This window comes from Bipolaris sorokiniana, assembly GCF_000338995.1.
Source record: "Bipolaris sorokiniana ND90Pr unplaced genomic scaffold COCSAscaffold_3, whole genome shotgun sequence".
Lineage (NCBI taxonomy): Eukaryota > Fungi > Ascomycota > Dothideomycetes > Pleosporales > Pleosporaceae > Bipolaris > Bipolaris sorokiniana.
In genome coordinates, this window is record NW_006911897.1 from 1,475,677 (window position 1) to 1,495,099 (window position 19,423).

Consider the following 19,423-nt stretch of genomic DNA (forward strand, 5'->3'; position numbering starts at 1 on the left):
CTCGCTATTTCTAGCGCCTCTTGTACTGATATTGCCTTCGGAGTTCTGCTTTGAGTACTGAATCTAAGCGTAGCTCCTCTAAATGGTGAGAAGTTGCTCCTAGTGCGTATTTCTGGCGAGAAGTTTGCCTGCCGTTTATTTGGTGGGAGGATTGGTATTTCAACTACGCTAGGTATAGTAGTCTGCGTAGGCGTCGCTGGTTCCGTGGTTTCCATATCTATCTCATTCTGGATCTGAGCTTCGATTTCTGCTCTCGCCTGGGTGCCTGGCACGTGTACGTCGATAGTATCACTATCGGGTGGCATTTTGATTACTAATCCACCTGGTCTGTGTGTTTTTCGGTGAAAAATAAGACGTGTCTAAAGTGATCACTTTAACAGCCTATAGCTCCACAGCGCGTGGCGTGCACGCTTTAAAGGTGATTGTAATCGATTTCTCGCGAGGGGTTTATATATATTTGACTAAAATTACACCTATTCTAGAAAACTCGAAGTTGTCTGTGCTGCGGTTGAACACACATAAAAGCTTAGTTAGTTAGTTATGTATAGCTTATATTCTAAAAGCAAAGTAGTTTCGTGTATTTACATCGTACATACTAGATTGGCTACTCTAGCAAGTATTTCATTCTAAATTAGCAACATAACCTATGGCAAAGCCACCACTAAGTCGTAAGATGTACAGGCTATATGGTCAGCTTAGTTAGCAGTGCGTCCGTTCGTGGCGGAGTTGGCCTTTGCTTACCTGAAGAGCAGTCGAACTGCGGGTACTTTGCCTTGAGTTCTTTGCTAAGCTTCCACTCAGTATCCGCGCAGATATTATCGTTTCCGGAAGATGCTGTGACGCTAGCCCTGTGATGAGTAAGTCAACTGACTTTCTGGCCGCTGTCACAGCCTACCGCTAATACTTTTTGTCTCCTCAAGGTGCTGTAGCATGGTGGAATGAATAGAAGCAGAATGACTATAATCAGCTGACAGGATCACTGCTTGCTGGCCGTAAATAAATCTTCTGGTCCATCATCTGGGGCCGCCGGGTAGCTGAGCTAACGACCAGACCAGATGTTATCGAGTATGGTTGTTATGCCACTGGCGGCAACTTCTCTGGCTTCAAGTCTATTCCTCAGAACTGGAACCAGGGATTCCCAGTGGCAGGATCAAGGCAAGCGAAGACTTTGATATCACACTTCACGATGGGGCGCGTGGCCTGGTGAGTCGGGACCCCATCACGGCACAGCTCGTATACGAGGTTCAGGGTCCCTTCTACTTCGACCTCGACGTTGTTGCCGAAATCATCAATGTTCAATTATTACCCAATGACAAGGGCATGGTCTCTGTCACCGCTTTTACGCGCGCTCCCCCGCCACCCACGACGAAGCTGGCCGTCTGCATGCAAGGCGGTTTCCAGATTGAGTACTATCTTTTTGCCACGAGGCTTGACATCGCAGAGAAGCTCGCAGACATTCAGGGCTGTCTCAATGAAATGATTACAAACCGTGTCGACTATAGCGTCCTTACAGTAGATCAATACGGCACTCCCGGCCAAAATCCAGCCAGCCAGGCTCTCGCGACTTGCATGTTCCGAGTCTTTGCCCAAGCACCCACGGTCGAGACTCTGCTTACATTGCCAAAAACGATTGGAGGCTATGGACTGGGGGGCTATTGCGGGAGCACGCCTGCATGGATTTTCGCATGGTTACTACGCTCTTTCCGGTACCCTGTGCATCCTCAACTCTGACATGCGTTCCAGTTGGCCCTACGTCCATTTATCGCTTACGAAACATTCCTCATACGGTATGATAGTGTCAACTTGCGTGTCATAATGGATCATGAGCAGAAAGCTGTACCACTGCCTACAAAGACCCAGCCATTTGCTGGACAAGTCAGCTACGATAGCAGCGAAACTCATGACCAGGCCAAATACGGCGCGAATTGCCGAGCACCGCTTGGTACGATAGTTCATGCAAGATCCGGAGACAAGGGGTCAATGCCAACGTCGGTTTCTGGGTGCTGGAAGACGACGAGTATGACTGGCTGCGCTCATTTCTCTCAATCAATCGCATCAAGCAGCTGCTCGGGGATGACTACCTCGAGGGCTATGAGATTGAACACTTAGAGTTGAGGAACCTCCGCTGCGTTCATTTCCTTGTTAAGGGGGTCCTTGAGGGCGAAATCAGCTCGACTTATTGACTTGATGGGTTGGCCAAAAGCTCTGGTGAATTCCTTAGTGAGTTAGCCTCTTCAGCGCTTTGTGTGCATTGTGCTGCTGTATGTTTATGCTAATTAGTTTCAGGAGCAAGAGAGGTTGAGATGCCACTTGAATTCTTTCAGAGAGAAATGATTTGAAGACGGGTGGTAATGGATCGCGACGTTTATGATTATTTGTTTTTCACTAGAGAACAATTGTGGCTGCTGGTGGCACATACAGAGTGATCTTCACTGGGTATAATTGAGGGCCCCAGACGTCTCATCAATCAAGGGTAGCGAGTGACCTTCGGATGTTTCCCACGGCAGATGGTTTATATATAACGAATACAGGTAACTAGACTTTTGTTCCATGAATACCCCCAGACATCTATCACCGCCTTGAGAGTCCAAGAATGTGCAAAGTCAATCTCTGCCTTCTCTCTTCTCTCTTTCTTCATTTACCTTGAGTTTTTAGATATAGAAGTAAAAAATGACAAAGAAAGAGGGATGTTGATTTTTCTCTCTGGTCGTATCATGTTGCATTCCTAACGTTGGGAGTATATATGTAGTTAACTCTTACGCATGGCCGGGACCTCCGCTTACTGAGTGACTGGAAAACATCTCATTGCGTGGTCGTTTAATCCTTGCCGGATTAAGGCAAAGATGGCTGAAACTCTATGTAATGTGTGTTAGAAAAATGTGACACGCGCTAGCTCCCACCAAAGACAAATGACTACTAAAGCTAACGAGGCCTGGATTGAGATAATACATTACTCTAGAAGAAGTATAAAGACAAGATTCTAGGCAGGAAAATAAGTGACAACTGTATAACTCAAGAGCATGAGATTGAGAATACGCAAGACAAAATGAACTCTTTAAGTATCAATGAAAACTCCCAAGCGGGCGAGGGACATAGCAGCCTCAGACAGATTTACACCCCAAAGCAAACGCTCTCGGTCATTGGAATCGGCGCAGGTGCATCAGGTCTCCTGTTGGCATACAAGGTTCAACGTCACTTTGATGATTTTACTTTGGAAATATTCGAGAAGAACCCAGAAGTATCTGGGACTTCGTACGAGAACAGATATCTAGGGTATTTACACTTTGCGCGCCTGTTCGGGTCGACGCTAACATGATTGCTGCGTTAGATGTGCCTGCGACGTCCCAAGTCACAATTATACATGGAGCTTCGAGCCAACAACAGACTGGAGCGCGGACTACGCCACATCCTAGGAAATCCTGGCTTATTTCAGAGGCTTCAGCAACAAGTATGGGCTTGCTGAGTATGTAAAGCTCTCAAGTGAAGTCATTGGGGCTCGATGGGATGACCATGAGGCGTTGTGGCATGTCAAGGTTCAGAACCTTGTCACAAGAGACGCGCTCGATCGCACAGCCCACGTTCTTGTCAACGCAGGCGGCATTCTCAACTCGTGGCGGTTCCCTCCAATCCACAGAATCCGAAGCTTCAAGGGACTTCTCGTCCACTCGGCTGCATGGCCTAAGGAAGGCCTTGAACTCGAAGGTAATACTGTTGGTCTCATCGGCAACGGCTCATCTGAGATCCAGATTCTGCCTGCCATCAAGGACAAAGTTGATAAGCTCGTGACGTTTGTACGAGAAGCAACCTGGGTAGCACCGCCACTCGGCGGTAAGTATCACGCATACTCGAAAAGCGAAAATCAGCAGTTTTCCAAGATAAAGAGGTCCACCTTGACATGCGCAAGAAGACTGAGGCTGCTTCTAACAGCATGTTTGCCATCTTCCACCGGGGCTCCGAGCAGCAACAAAATATGCGCCAGTACATGGAAAGTCTCATGCGACAGCGTCTTGAGAACCCCGAGCTTGAGAAGGTGCTGATTCCGGAGTGGTCCGTCGGGTGCCGCAGGCTAACGCCCGGGACGGACTACCTTGAATCCCTAAGAGACGATAATGTGTAAACAGTTTTTGGAGAGATTACCGAAACAACACCAACCGGCATCGTGTGTAGCGACGGCAAGGGCGATTACCCGGTCAATGTCCTCATCTGCGCCACTGGTTTTAACACGACGTTAAAGCCCCGATTTCCTGTGCAAGGTGCTCGAGGTTGTAAGCTCGAGAACATGTGGAGAGGTAATTGTTGATCTCTGCGCGCGCCATTTATCATCCACTCAAGTATGATTTCAACTTGTTAACATAGCTGTCAGATGAGCCTCGGGTACGTATACCTCAGGAACGCGGTTGATCACTGCCCGGATTACTTCTTCACGCTCGGTCCCAATTGCCCCATCGGTAACGGGCCGGTCCTCATCAGCATCGAGGCGGAGATTGAATATTTTATCTAAACGCTTTCCAAGTTCCAGAAGGAGAACCTTCCATCTTTCGAAGTTCGTCGCAGTGCAGTCGCCGAATTTAGTTCGTGGAAAGATAAATGGATGAAGGATACCATCTGGTTCGAGTCTTGACGCTCGTGGTACAAGGGCGGGTCAGCTTCTGGTAAGGTCCTCGCTTTGTGGCCTGGATCTACTCTGCACACCGCGAGACCCCTAGTGGTGATCTTGGACAAGGTTGATGCGCTCATCGATCCTGTACTCAAGAGATCTACATAAATACGAATACGCATACGCATACGTATACGCATACACATAAGTTCGGATTGCGTCCGCAAGCAGACCAGTCGCCGATGCGAAGCTAACGAGCTAGGCTTTGTTTGGCATCACGCGTTGCGTCACTCTACGCATTGCAGGGATTCATTACGAATCTGAACAGGGGGCACGGCGCGATATAGAGGAAGAAAACAGAACAAAGCCTATACCGAGACTTCATTCCAGGAAAGAGATGCACCGAACTAATAGTAAAGCATACTTCACCCCAGATCTTACTGGCCTTGCGGAAAGCCACTACAAAAGTTACCACATGTGTCCCACCAAATCTTATGGAATTCTACAATGTACAAAACATGGGACAATATAGAACAACGTTGCATAGTAGGGTCTTTACTAGGTATATAGTAGTAGATGTCGATCCCTTACGGCTTGATATAATTTCCTGAAGTTACTTACCTGGTTACCTATTTATGACACCTTACCTTCTGCTCGGGAAATCTAACACCGAAACCTTGACAACGGGAGCTTAATGTTATCCCGATTAGAGATCCGTATTCTTAACAGGATTCCAGCACAGTGCTTGGTTACGCCAGGCCATCTGAACTAGCACCATGCGAGTCACCAACCCTGTCCTCCATTCTCTCCCCGAATTGCAAGCAAGGTCTTTACTAAAATAGTGGATATGCTGATAATCTGGGGTACGCACACTCTGTGTCGGAAGAGTATTATTGTTTATTCAGCTTAGTTTGATAAATAAATCTGGGGCGGATTCAGTGCGGGGGCGGACCCTGGACGTGGTCACAAGTCGTGCCTTTGAAGTTACCATTTAAATGGCCCGATATCCGGCGACAGCCAAGCGACCGAGTATCACCTCCTCGCCTTCTGTGAACAATGAAGCCTGTGCTTCTATCTGCGTTGTTGTTACCTACAGCTCGAGGGCTTTCAGTGCATAGCTCTGCGCCAAGTAATATGACTGCTCAATTCAGCAACCCTCCAAACCAATACCGGCCGAAATTCCGTTACTGGTCTGTGTTCCCCAATACCCCCGCTGTCCATTTGCTTTGCTAATAGCGGTAGGTTACCTGACGCATCCGTCACACACGATTCCGTTCAAAACGATGTTCGTCAAATCGCCGCTGTGGGAGGCGGTGGCCTTGAGTTCCTACCTTTCTACAACTATGGGTTGGGGCCTGCGTTGACCGACTGGTCTATATATGGATTTGGCACCGACGCTTTTAACAAACTGTTCCAGGCAGCCCTGGATACCGCTTCTACGCTTCGGCTAGCCTTCGATTTTGCCTTAGGTCCTAACCAAGGCGCTGGAGTGCCGTCAGAGGTTGAGACTCCCGGCCTAGCCAAGACGCTTGTGTACGGGAGTACCAAGATTGAATCAGGGGCTAATTTCTCCGGTGAGATCCCCGAGCCTGTTGTCAACTACAACTTTCTTCCGGGGTTCATGAACCCACCAGAGCCGTGGGGATCAAACGAGCTGTTGGCCGTCGTTGCTGGAAGAATCGCCTCAGAAGGTGGTTTCGCGGACGGTCCGTATGGCTCTAAGATTCCCTACACGTTTTTGGACCATGACTCTTTAGTTGAGTTGACTAACATCACGAACCACGGCACTTTGACATGGACAGCTCCAGATGGCAATGGAACATGGGTCCTATTTGCCGTGTATGAGCGTTATACAAATCAGCGAACCTGTGTATCAATTGCGAATGCCACGACTGCACTAGGCAATGGTTCCTGGGTGGTAGATCATTGGAGTGTAAGCGGCGCAAAGAAGACGACAGACTTTTGGGATCAGCACATTCTGTCTGTCCCTGAGATAGCTAGGCTCGTGGGAGAAGTTATGAGCTACGGTGAGTGTTGCAATAATCCACCTTTACACTTGAACTGACATTTTCTCCAAGCCTGGGAGGATAGTATGGAGATCCAAGCCGCTCTTCCATGGACACCAAATCTTTCCTCGCGTTTCGAACAGCTTCACGGATATAGTATCAACAAGTACCTCCCAATTCTATTCCACGGGACGAACGCATGGCAGGCATTGTGGCCCGCTTACAATATGACCTACACGGTTGGAGAGTATTTCACAGATGGTGGCCCCTACGTTCAAGACTACAAGCTTGCTCTTAGTGAAGGCTATGTAAATTACATTGACCACTACGCCAAATGGGCAACAAGCAAGGGACTTCAGTTGTCCAATCAACCTAGTTATAACCAGCCTGTTGACATGGTAAGTCATTTTGGCATGTCCTCGCGTTACAGTCTTCTTCACCCAATAGAGACGGGCTCTGATGATCAATAGGCGGAAGCTATACCACATGTGCAAGTACCTGAGCTCGAGTCCCTTGGCTTGGAGGAAGACATAGATCTCTACCGGCAGTTCGCAGGCCCGGCTCATCTATCGGGTCGAAATGTTATCTCAACGGAAATTGGCGCAATCAACGGAGCAGCATACAGTCTTCGAGTCCCAAAACTGAAAAACCTATTTGACCAATCCTACGCAGCGGGGGTTAACACGATGGTTGTTCATGGCTATGCATATAGTGGTGAATATTTCAAGACCACATGGCCTGGATATACACCTTTTCAATATTCGTACACTGAAATGTGGAATCAAAGACAGCCAGCGTGGCAGCATCTTGATGATCTGTTTACGTATTCAGCGAGGAACAGTTTGATCATGCAATCCGGCACACCCAAGGTGGACCTCGCTCTGTACTACTATCAGGCTCCCTACAAGTTTGCAGATTTGTATTCCACGTCCGACGCAAACGCATATGGTGAGATGAACAAATCAAGAACTAGAAGGCTGGACTAACACATAGAAGGATACACATACGAGTACTTAGGGCCAAAGAACTTGGTTTCTGAGCATGCTGTGGTTGTTGATGGGGTTCTTGCTCCCGAGGGACCAGCCTACAAGGCTCTACTCATCTACAACCAGACAAAGATTACGCTGGATGCGTCTGCGGCGTTGTTAGAGTTTGCACAGAATGGACTGCCCATATACATCGTAGGTACAGTCCCAAATACCACGATTGGATCTACCGGACAGGAACAGGTCTCAGCAAATATCAACGAGCTACTGCAGTATAAGGATGTGCGCGTTTTCGATGCCAAGGACTTTTCCACATCCAAGCTTGCTGCAGATGGGGTACATGCTCGCGCTCAGGTTGACGGTACTACCACTGCGTCGGACCTCTTCACGTTTTGGACGGCTGATGTCGGGTCGCGCTCTGAGTACGTCTATTTATACAACCAAGGAGTAATAGGAGTATTTAACATCACCTTCAATGTCGGAAAAGATCTAGTGCCCTACATCTTGGATCCATGGACTGGTTCCGAGATCTCATCGGCAGTTTTTGAAAGAAGTTCTTCTTCCGTCCGGATGGCCATCCAACTGCAATCCCATCAAACAACTATAGTCGCGTTCAAAGCTGCTGCCTCTGCACGAAGAGAAAAAAACGTAGTTAATCATTCTTCAAATGTGAAGAACGTCTATTTCACAGAAGACAACCACCTGGAGGCATTGATTTCCGACAGCTTGCCAGCGTCGTTGTGCCTGAGTAACGGTAAAAACATTAATCTTCCCGAAGTCAACACGCAAACTCTAGTAGTCACCACCTTAGGTCCCTGGAATCTTACAGTCCAAGCTTATGGGCCTATGCTCGACCATACTACTGTTGATTCCAACATCACAACGATCAACGTAGGCATGCTTCCTCAACTAGCACCATGGACGAAAATTCCGGGAATCGAACATGTCAGTGGTATCGGAACATATAGCACAAACTTCACTATCTCAACAGACAACTCCACATCTATCATGGTAGACTTCGGACCTGTTCTACACACTATCAAGGCATGGCTGAATGGCAAACAAGTCCCCGCCATCGATCCTACGAATTCCATCGTTGAAATTTCCAAGCTGGTCAAAAGTGGCAACAATGTCATGAAGGTGGAAGTAACAACATCCCTATTCAATGCTGTCAAAGAAAACATCGATAATGTATTGAGCATTGGAGTTGGTCCGACGAACAAAACTGTCTATACTAGCCAGGATTGGCATGAATTCGGACTTGTGGGACCTGTGCAGCTGAGACCTTACTGGAAGGTTAGAGTCGAGCTATCGTAGTTAGATCTTGTAGTTTCTAGAATACTATGACTGTAACAAACGCAAGAAAGCGTTTCCGGAATGATGTACTACGGTCGCATTAGCTACCCTAATTTCTATAATACTTGATCGTGTCACTTAAACCCTGGTGAATCGCCATTCCAGAGACTACCAACAAGCTACTTACTCTGACTCGTATACAGCGCGAATTTGGGTCCAATTAGTACCACAACGGATTCAGCATTGACGTTTCAACCCTTGTTGAGCTGACGCGTACCTGTGGCGGGCGGGGGGATCACTGAGCCGAGCGTACGACTATGTACGCCATCGAGGATCAATTCAAAAGATGATAAACAAATAAATAGTCTGAAACATCGCTACGGACTTCCACACCTATCAGATGACCTTGTTATTGTATGCAGAATGTCTTTTCTGCGAGTTCTTCCTGCTCCAGAATAGAGCCATCCATACAGCCATCAAGGAAACATTCACCCACAAAAATGAAATCATCGCTGTCACCAAGCTTTCGTAGCAGGACAGGAACGCTACAGCCATAGAGAATACAGACCAGATCACCCTTCATCGCTTTCTCTCCAACCATGCCAATGCGGCCAGAGTTTGTTGTAGTAAGACGCGTGGAGAGTCTGATGATTGTATCGAAAAACCTTCCAATAAAGGAGTCTTGAGTGTATTCGTCATCGTTTGGAGGCGGACCAGAGAAGTCGACACCTGTTTGGCTACTGTCACGTAGAATGCTTTCAAGGGATCTTCCGCAAATTTGAAGAGAAGCTGTCCGCTTGAACCATTCCTTTAATTCAGGAAGGATGGCTGATTGTGATTTGGGGTCTGTGAGCGGTGCGCTGAGGCGTATGAAGTCATAGAAGAACTCTTCAGTAGGCATTTCGAACTTCAAGAAGCGATCTTTGCGGTCCCACACTAAGGCTTTGCATACGCTCTTCAGTATGTCAGTTGATGACAGCGGCTTTGCGGTTTTTTCTGATGTTTGGATGGAATTGTTTGAACTTTGGACAAATGCTGCATTGGCAGAGCCACCTATTCCATCAATGGTGTCCACAATAACTCCTCGCACGCATAACTTTGAGCCTTGGAACTCATACGCAGGAAGTCTGTTGCCTGACGCCGCGTAGTAGACACAGGGTTCATCTGTAATGAAGTGGGCAGCGCGAAGATTTCCAATTTGGCTGTTGTGAGACTGGCTGACCATCAAAGGAGTTACATGAAATGCATTTCTCCAATGCCAGTCAGGTACCCAAGATGGCAGCGCAGAACCAGATGCCGGGCTGTATATTCCAGCGAAGCATATGATATCGAGGGATTTGTGTTTGGTGATGAAAGCCTTTGCGAATTGCATGTATACCTCTTCGCAGCTGAGAGAGTAATTGACGTCCAAAAGCGTATTACCGTCAGTCGACAGGGCCATGAGGCCATACAAACGATCACGATCGTCGGTTGCATCCATGAAGCAGAAGTAGGCAGTGAGCGCCAGCAGAGTCCGACTCGAACTGACACCTTGCATATTAGCCCTGTACAGGTCCCAAGCTCTTTTCCGATTAAAGCCGTAGCGAAAGGCAATGGTTTCTTTGATGCCCGACTGAGTGCATTTGTCTGCAATGAAGATACTTCGGCATACAGCAGGCTTGCTAACCTCCTCTAGACCGACCCAAAAGATGATGTTCAACGGCACTGCAAACTCTTGTATTGTCCAGATTCTCGACCACCATTTGCGGGAGAGAAAGTTGGATAGCGCTGTCCAGTGTGCCGTGTATTCATCCACTCCATTGAACGCTTTACGAATCTGCTCAATACCGTTGCCCTCTTGTTCGAACTTGTCGTGCATTTTGATGAAGTCGACGGCGAGGCTGCTATCATTCGACGCTTCTCCTAGCCAGACGATCACCTCTTCAGCGTTGTGATAGATTTCCTTCATGTGTCTGACTTGTTGACCTCGTTCTTCCAGATTGGCTTGGTTGATGCATAGGAAATCAATCCACCACCTACCCTCGAACAGTTTGCCCTTAAGCCTCAGTACCTCAATGAAGGACTGGAGCGAATCAAGGACTCGAACATGCCCTGGTCCTACTTTCACACTCCAGGTTTTCTGCATGCCCCTGTCGGGGCAGGCCCATGTGTAGGAAAGGCAACGATATGAGGGGATCGGCTCATCCAAAGAGAAAGGTTCCAGTATGAGGGCTATTCCATTCTCACTTGGTATGAACCTCAAAAGCCGGATTTGATTTGGTGGGATTGTATCGTAAACGTAAGGAGGTTGTGCATCCATTATATATATCTTAGTAATGAGAATGGAGGTAAGAATATCAAGCGTGTATGTTTCTTATGCAAACAGCGCATAGATATATTTATATTTATTTGATGTGAGAGAAGGAGGAGGTAGCCTAGAGCAGTTTGAACAGGCTACAGCCAAGTTCTGCACTCCATTTGATGTTGGCTTCCTGCAGGGTTGGGCCCCACATGCTGCAGTATACGGCAAAGCCTAATTGTAAAAATGCAATGGGCGCCTACAAAGGTTTCAGCCTTGTTCGTGTAAGGTAATTACCGAGGCAATTATTAGATAACCGCGCGGTTGCAGCACCGCATGCAGAAGCGCCTATTCGACTAAAGTTGATGGCAAATAGCAGTGAAGCCAATGATAGGCAGATACAACATGTGCAATGATTGGAGGTTATCTCCACAATCACTAAACGCTGAATCACTGATTCGACAGCTAACTGCATGATGGTACAACAGGAGATTTCGCCGTGGTCACTTGTTTCATCGTCACAGCAGTCAGGCATGCATTCATCTTCACCTCCGCAGCGCCCGCATCCGTCGTCACAACACCCACACTGGCTACCTAGATGTTCATCTGAGCCACCCCAATCAACACTGGTACCTGCAACGGCCACTCCGCCAGCAGCGCCTACTGCACGCTCCAGTAGTAGTTGGACAATTGATACGTGGCCACAGGCAGATGACCAATATAATGGACTTGAGCCACCCCTTGGGATGAAGTTGATTGCTCCCCCTCGCTGAAACAATAGGTCAATAATGATTCGGTGGCCTCCGGCGCATGCAGTGGTCAATGCAGTCCGCGACTGCCGGCAGATGTCTGACTGCGGGTTCAGGCCTCCATGGATAGTTCTCAGATGACGTGAGATTCCTTTCTCTTCAGTTTCCCAAGGTTTCATCTTCGATGTCAAATATCCTGCAATGTAATTTCCTGTTGGCAAAATGACATCGGGCAATCTCGTACAGGATGCGATCAACAGCCCTTTGTGGGCTCTCTTCAACTCCAAGGTTACGTCTATCAAGGCTCGGTCAAACCGGGCCTCGAAAATTACTTCCTCGGTTACTATCCGCTCTCCATTTAAAGGGTTCCATGCTAGGTCATTTTTCACATCGTACCCTAGTCCAAGGCCACTGTATTCAACTTCAAGTATGAAGTTGTAATGGTTCTTTCCAATGTCCACAAAGGAGGATATGTGTCTCATGGCAAGTACATAGATCTGCTCGTAGCTTGGTGTAGTGCTGAAATCAAAGGGTGGCCCTTTTTGGGGTAATGAGTATGATGGATATTCCTCCTTCAAAAGTTCCATCACAGCCTCAGCGGCAATGACCATCATCAAATGAGGAAACCAATGCAGGTGTTCAGTTTCGAAGTAATTTCGGCCATATGCTGTAATACATTCTTGCTCGATGGCATCCCGAAGAGCGTCGAACGACTTGAAATGATGATTGTAGCCCTTGAACATTGTCGGCCGGAATAGATGAGATCCTAAGCTTTTGCGATGGCTAGTTCCTTGGAAAATGTGATATGAGTAATAAGAAAAGAGCTTCTTAAAGTCGTCGTCCCTCATATCTATTTGAAGTGTGACCCCAGTAGGATGAAGCAATTCCTTCCAAAATGTACTTAATAAATCCGGCACAGCTTGGTCCGTCTTCTCGAATGACTCTGTAAAGTCAAGTTTGCTCAGATCAACTTTTCGATCAACCAGAAACATCTTGAGGATCTCGAAAATAGTCATTTCTTTCCATTGTTTGTCCTCTGCCGAAACACGAAAGGCTCCCTTTTCATGGACCACGATAGTCTTGTCCAGCCGGTCAAAGACAAACGAGTCAAGCTCATGAAGATAATACCCGTGGTTTACTCCATTCTCGATGGCGGCCGCGGAATTGTCAACAATGCCCTGAGCACGGTCGTAGAGTCCGCGGTGGCAGAATACGTAGCCAAATTCATGGTCCAGAGTCGGCTTGTCGGTATTGACAAGGTTATGGCAGAGGAGATCCGGAGGACAGTATAATTGTTTCTGTCTGCCCCATGTGAAGCCTTTTGGAAGAAGAGGATCCTCTCTTTGGTTTGGGAACACTCCTATATGACTATTGTCGGGACAAGGAGTTCGTTCCATCCTTTGTTTTTTCGCGACAAAATGATCGACCGATTCTTTCCATTCTATCCATTCCACGTCTTTGGAGTCTACTTCGTCTTCGCTGTACTTCTCAACTTTACTGCACATGGCTGCAATACGACTTGGAATCGATAAGGAAATTCATGTTCACAAGTAGGCGCATAATGTTGGGCGACATGAGCATTTTAGCACGCTCAATTTTGCCGCAGTACGGCCGACCGTGTGGCAAAGCTTCGCGAGAACTGCATGGTTGTATTTGGAGACAGCGGAGACGATAGCGGAGATGATCCCCAAAAGTCTTCACTGTTCGCCGCTGCCTCCTCTGCAGATAGGCCCCGCCGACTGACATATTTGTCTGCATACATCCTCCAACGGGGGGAGCGGGAGCCCTGTACATTGACAGAGACGGCACGCGCGGCATCGTGCCACTGGTGGTGATTAGGTGGATCCAGGATCTCGTTGACCTGCCCATCCACAGTGCTAGCATCCTGACTGCTCTGTCACTATTCACATATGCAGTGTGATCAGTAACACACCCCTGACTAGCCATGCATCACCCATCCGGAATCAACAGCCGCTGTCTCCTTGGCATGTGCCCTTGATTATGGACTTTGACTGTGGTTACCGGCAAAAGTTTTGTGCGCGGAGACGCTAAAAATGACAATCGAACTCTCCTCCGGATAACTCCATCCCGAATTCAGTAAAGGACTACACTACTAGGCTGTTCTTAGCGATCTTAACGGAAGCCACACTGTATCAAGTATAGCTCGTACGCTCAACCCCATCCTGTATCACACCCTTGCTAGTGGCTCGTATACATGGCTTTGGCCTCCCACCACAATAAAGCTGCAGTTCATATGGGAGTGAAAGATATATGTATTTAGCTGGAGCATACAAGGGCTGAAAAGCCAATGTAGCAGACATCTATGAAACAATTGGAAATCACGTTCCGCCACTATTCCTAAAAACAGGTTATTATCTATAAATAGAAATGAGTTTACCTTGCCGGTGATACTGGGCAAAGACTCTCGGGAGGAGGCAATATGAAAAGACTATCTGATTCACGCAATGACAAATGGCACTTAGTGTCTCTTGTGCATAAGAATACAGATACGTGCTACTACACTAAACGTCGTGACACCAGCCCTGAAGCCAGGCGAGATGGCTACGTTGGATGCCTGCCGCTGTGTCGCCGCTAGTGAGCTACCTAAACTAGTACTTATAGTTCTTGTGCGGATCTGCGCCTACATCTTACCTTATAAGGATAGCTATCGCCTATCTCATAATAGATACTGCATAGCAGTATACTATACCCTTCTGGGCATGCTGTGGTTTCGGTGGAGCTGAGGTAGGGTGCATCACACTTGCCTACCAGAAACGATACACTACATCTACACGGAACTAACAATAAGAGATATAGTAAGGTGCTTATAATTGTTTATGTAAGGCTAAGTTAGTAGGATTTTTAGTTCCCAACAGGAAATCGAACTCGCCGCTATAAGCAATTAACACAGCCTTCAATCAGCCGAGCTTGAACTCTGTTAAGAGAACTTCATACAACAATATGTAGATTGCAGACCCTTGAAGTGGTTTCAAAATTGATCCACAAACCTATTGACACGCGCATTCTCCTGATCCAAAACATATTGTTGCTTGTCTGCTTCCACAAGGGTTTGTCGCACAGGCTGATTGTTGACCAACTGTACACGTTTTATCGGTTCCTGCTTGAGCTGCTACAACACTGAGAACTGTAGCACAGAGAAGGAAGAGCTTCACAGTGAAGCTGAAGGATGAACGTTTAAAGATTGAGAAAAAAAAAAGAAATGCTTTTTTTGGTTTGAGTTGATAGGTATATCTAGAAGATCGCTGGCGAATGTGAAAGATTTAGGTTTGAATATTAAGAGAATCGTATGTATTTTGCGGTAACAGTTGTACTTCGAGGATTTCTGGTGGAGGTGAAGACTCTGATGTGACGAGAAAATGGAACTCTTTATATTTCCGCCGATTTTATGTGCTAGCATATTTCATTAATAAGCGTGTACTTGCTAGAAAGAGAGAATACCGTCTACAATTCATTAGCAAATTACCTGATGCTTAAGATAGGATAGAGTCCGTGGACTCCTTTTTCCGTTCGGGGGAGCAATTATTGGTAAGCCATCGCATGGTAGTCTACTGGTATGCACGTCTCTTTCGCACTCTTGCAATGCCTAAATCTCCAACGCGATCAAAAGAGCCCATTACAATACTACCAACGTCTGTTCCGCTTTTAGCGTCCCCAAGGCGTATTTGATGATTGTAAAGTAGTCGAGCGCGATCGGAAGCATCTAGGTATGTGCCTGTCTGGGGTACTGATATGTACGGATTGGTTCTTGTCGCAAGTGACGAAATGTTCATCGCCACGTCGACTCCTGTGGTGAGGAAGTGGCGAACAAATGGGGCGACAAGACTCGCAACGATGATAACGATGGAAGCGAGAAATAAGGCGATGACCCAAGCGCGATGAGCTACGATAACCTCTTTCCGCTCAGTCTTTGTTATTTCGCTGGTCCATGCTTCCGCCTTAAATATGTTGCTTTCTATATTTCCAAACATCGGTGCGTCGTAAAGGTCCTGCCATGAGTTGTTGACATTAGGTGAGAGCTCAAACGTTTGGTTGCTGTCCCAATAATAAGCGGTATCGTTGTTGATACCTGCAGTGATAGCAAAGAATCCGCTCAAGCATGAGAAGTAGGTATTAAGCATTTGGCCGAGCCGAATAGTATACTGTTCTTCTGTTGTTGGAGATAAATTTGCGAAGTTTGAATTGCTTAAATCCGGATCTGTAAGGTATCGATCGAACAACTGTGGATAATGGTTACTTCCTCTGGCAATCGAGTTTAGTATACCCTGAAAAAGAAGCCGTGGCGACTGCCAAGAGATGTCCAGATATGTCCACGGGGCTGGAAAGTGGTCCAATGTCGATCGACGTATCCTCCTAGCTGCGCAGGTCGACGATGTCGGACATCGGATCTCAGTCTCGACGTATGACTGTGTCATATCGCAGGTAAGAGTGAAATTACTGGAATATAATGGAACGTACTTGAGCTTTAATGGTGATACTAACTCCGGCAATATTGTCTCTCTCCAACCCTCCCGACTCGGGTTCTCGTCAAGCGATGAATCCGGAATGTCCCAAAAGAGCCAAGAGCCAGGGCTACTTGCATTTGAAGTCAATCCAGGAAGTACTTTATCCATGAACCAATCTGTATCCGACACTGTAGTTTTGATGGAACATTGTAAGTGAAAGTATGGAGAGTGGATCCGCGTAATATAGTCGATGAAGTTCGATTGGTTTGTGCCGAGGATGGGTATGCCAACAAGGGACGAGTATGTGTCGCTATCGCTGCCTTCGATTTCGTACCAGCCATCATATTTCATTGTGGCGACCTGTTCGTATCCCTCTATTCTCGGTACCTTGACATTTCCCCATAAATCAAGCAGGGAAGACTTTGTTTCTGGTGATCCCATGAGGGCTGCTACGAATACCGCACCCGCCATCGAACCACCCTGAATTGCCGTTACCTTGGGGGAGTATGCACCAAGGTATCCGCTGTTAACCATGTACCACGAGGAATCGTGTATCCCAGTATCTTTTGACCTTATGGACAGGACTCTGACTGAGGCTTGACCTCCAATCGGCGATAACAACCACACAGCTAGCAGTGCTACACCAAGTATACTAAATGAGCGAAGCTGAATCTGCGAGGTCACAGTGCTAGTAAGTGATGTACTACTAGCGAGTGTGTCTAATATGCCGATCCGCTCGCCTTTCTCAAGACGCCATAGAAGGATAGCATGCACTGCACGGCCAACGATTGAGGCGAATAGGATAGGGAAAACAGTTGGACCCTATGTTGAATCAGCTGCTGTCAGGAATAATGTTTTACAGTACTAGTACATATTTCGTAGCTCTAATCAATACCGTAGTCAGCCGTGGGTAATCTGCCGTGGGAACTTGGTCATGTACATCTATGACGATGGCAAACGCGAGAAAGGTAGCTGAACAAGCGAGTAAAAGGATATCGAAGATACCATTAAGAACTTTGACATAGATTGGTGTGTTTATGCTTTTAGGTGACAACGGCCAGCCCGGCATCATCCTCAGAGACTTTTCTTGCCCCAACGGAGATGCATCTGGTACATTATTATCCCTGGTATGCTGTGCAGCATTGCCTACTGCCGTGGAGCCAATTGAGAACTCAGATCCCAATGTTCCATCTTCCTGAGTCAGTAGAGACGAGATGGTAGTGTCGCGATGCTCATCAATATTCGATCCCCGGTCTGTCGATGGTGTGCTAAGTGAGGATGGTTTGTGTCGCATTTCGATTTCTTGATCCAGCAAACTTTGTTTTTGGTATTCCCGCTCGTCAGTGGAGATCCAATAAGGATATGGTTGGTGTTTAGACATAGCTAAAAGAACAAAAGTAGTCTGTCACAAAATCACTGGGTCAAGGCTGGGAGGTAGTACTTATAAGGTAGACTCAAAGTGTCACATCAGCGGCGTGGTATCCGAACTTCTTACATCAATTTCCTTATTCTCAGCTCGCCTCGCATTACGCATGGCGGCATTCACTTTCGGTTCACATCAAACGAGGAGACTTTCAGCTTCACCTTGCATCAGGCGTGGCGCTATTTATTGAAGAATGCTTAACCTTAGGATCTGACAGACGCTGCAGTCTAGAGTGGTTATTTAAATTCGCGCTTGCGCACCCATCATCAATTCCGCGACATATTTAGGGCATTTTCTGATATAGTGGTAAGCGGCTTTTTGTGTACGCGCTACTTCTTAGTGAGGACCTATCTTGCTCAGCACTAGCAGAAACTATTTCAGTATTGCGCCCCCTCCCCCCATACATAGTACCAGCAACGGCTTCGGGGCCCTCTCTTATACTTTCATACAACGAGCTATGATTTCTAGGTTCTCTATCGTCGTGAATAAGCGGCACCATATATAGAATAGTTGCCTGCTTAACAGGACGGTATAAATATGCATGAAAGTATTAGCAATCCTTCAAGGGCCGTTTTATTCGGCAACGAGCTTTCGAATTTGGAAAAATAACCAGGCCTCGGAAGTTTCTAAGGCTATTTCTAGCTGTGGTCTGTTGAAGCTCAATAAGCAAACAGTCGTGAGGAGACTTCTAGATTTCCATAACATATGTAACTACATAAGTACATCATCATGTATATATGACGGCTTCCATCAACTACCTATAAGCGCTAAAGAATCACCTTATTTGTACCCGGAAAAGCAATAAGAGATCTACAAGAGCCTGGTAGGGATTAAGGTAAGACCTAAAGTACATCCGAAATGAGAGCTGGCGGCATGCGCCAGCAATGTCTTGTTAAGGTTGCACAGCCACACATGTACACGTACGTACTAGTTTCTGCATGACGCAGACCCATCAACTCACGCGTGTCGCGTCACAGAAGTGAGTGTTGGATGAACACATTCTTGCATATTTTGCGAAATCATAATGCATTGTTACTCATGTACATGGCCATTGAAGATGGCTTAACCTAATCAATAAGTCAGCAAGCTGCTTTCAGCATCACCCCGGAGGGTACTTGAGATACTAACTGAATCGAAAGTGGCCATCTTCGTTAGTAATACGCTCACCAAGGTTGATGTCACGGCTCTCCTCGTTGCCGTCGGCATCCCTCAAGCTGGCGCGGAGAACAGGAACGTCACCATCACCTTCCAGAGCAAAATGGATGTTATCTGCTGAATGGGCAAAGCCCTCACCGTCCCAAGTAAAATGACCTACAGGGTGTTAGCGAATGGATAAGCTGAAGATCAAACATTAGAAGCAGATGAAGTACCATTGTCGTTGCCGATACACGAATTGAGGTCAATCTCGGAGTCGTTCCACTCGCCGCCAGCAGTTCGGAGACGAGCCTTGAGGACGGAGCCTTCAATACGGATGTCCTCAGCGGAGTGGTAGAAAGTCATGATGAAAGAGAACTTGTAGGTAAATTGTCTTGAGTGCGGGGTTGCTCAAACTTAGTGGGATGTTGAAGGAAAAGTGGACAGAGAGCAAGGAAATGTTGGGCTTTATAGTAAGCGACCAACACGAG

The 19,423-nt window shown here is 47.0% G+C and overlaps 7 protein-coding genes across 7 annotated transcripts; 3 read left to right on the plus strand and 4 right to left on the minus strand.

Annotated features, from left to right (window-relative positions):
• Positions 1 to 1,055: 1,055 nt before the first annotated feature.
• COCSADRAFT_157822 (uncharacterized protein) lies at positions 1,056 to 2,183 on the plus strand (the record flags this gene model as incomplete). Its single annotated transcript, XM_007698907.1, has 4 exons — positions 1,056 to 1,065; positions 1,133 to 1,713; positions 1,744 to 1,942; positions 1,975 to 2,183. 4 exons carry the CDS (start codon positions 1,056 to 1,058, stop codon positions 2,181 to 2,183), a joined length of 999 nt encoding a protein of 332 aa, XP_007697097.1.
• Positions 2,184 to 3,046: 863 nt separating this feature from the next.
• On the plus strand, positions 3,047 to 4,621 carry COCSADRAFT_352347 (uncharacterized protein; the record flags this gene model as incomplete). Its single annotated transcript, XM_007698908.1, has 6 exons — positions 3,047 to 3,273; positions 3,434 to 3,828; positions 3,867 to 4,111; positions 4,133 to 4,289; positions 4,364 to 4,374; positions 4,514 to 4,621. The coding sequence occupies 6 exons, from the start codon at positions 3,047 to 3,049 to the stop codon at positions 4,619 to 4,621; spliced, it is 1,143 nt and encodes a 380-aa protein (XP_007697098.1).
• Positions 4,622 to 5,731: 1,110 nt separating this feature from the next.
• Positions 5,732 to 8,906, plus strand: COCSADRAFT_157824 (uncharacterized protein; the record flags this gene model as incomplete). The annotated part of the gene is made up of 5 exons (XM_007698909.1): positions 5,732 to 5,787; positions 5,840 to 6,624; positions 6,676 to 7,001; positions 7,074 to 7,551; positions 7,600 to 8,906. 5 exons carry the CDS (start codon positions 5,732 to 5,734, stop codon positions 8,904 to 8,906), a joined length of 2,952 nt encoding a protein of 983 aa, XP_007697099.1.
• A 294-nt stretch (positions 8,907 to 9,200) lies between these two features.
• Positions 9,201 to 11,233, minus strand: COCSADRAFT_34244 (uncharacterized protein). The gene has a single exon (XM_007698385.1). It carries the CDS (start codon positions 11,182 to 11,184, stop codon positions 9,295 to 9,297), a length of 1,890 nt encoding a protein of 629 aa, XP_007696575.1. The 5' UTR covers positions 11,185 to 11,233; the 3' UTR covers positions 9,201 to 9,294.
• Positions 11,234 to 11,303: 70 nt separating this feature from the next.
• COCSADRAFT_352356 (uncharacterized protein) lies at positions 11,304 to 13,455 on the minus strand. The gene has a single exon (XM_007698910.1). It carries the CDS (start codon positions 13,415 to 13,417, stop codon positions 11,423 to 11,425), a length of 1,995 nt encoding a protein of 664 aa, XP_007697100.1. The 5' UTR covers positions 13,418 to 13,455; the 3' UTR covers positions 11,304 to 11,422.
• A 2,023-nt stretch (positions 13,456 to 15,478) lies between these two features.
• Positions 15,479 to 17,765, minus strand: COCSADRAFT_352360 (uncharacterized protein; the record flags this gene model as incomplete). Its single annotated transcript, XM_007698911.1, has 2 exons — positions 17,271 to 17,765; positions 15,479 to 17,197 (listed from the first exon to the last, which is right to left on the minus strand). Exons 1-2 carry the CDS (start codon positions 17,754 to 17,756, stop codon positions 15,479 to 15,481), a joined length of 2,205 nt encoding a protein of 734 aa, XP_007697101.1. The 5' UTR covers positions 17,757 to 17,765.
• Positions 17,766 to 18,367: 602 nt separating this feature from the next.
• COCSADRAFT_136418 (uncharacterized protein) lies at positions 18,368 to 19,421 on the minus strand. Its single transcript, XM_007698912.1, has 3 exons — positions 19,169 to 19,421; positions 18,927 to 19,109; positions 18,368 to 18,865 (listed from the first exon to the last, which is right to left on the minus strand). Exons 1-3 carry the CDS (start codon positions 19,296 to 19,298, stop codon positions 18,861 to 18,863), a joined length of 318 nt encoding a protein of 105 aa, XP_007697102.1. The 5' UTR covers positions 19,299 to 19,421; the 3' UTR covers positions 18,368 to 18,860.
• Between the last annotated feature and the right edge of the window lie 2 nt (positions 19,422 to 19,423).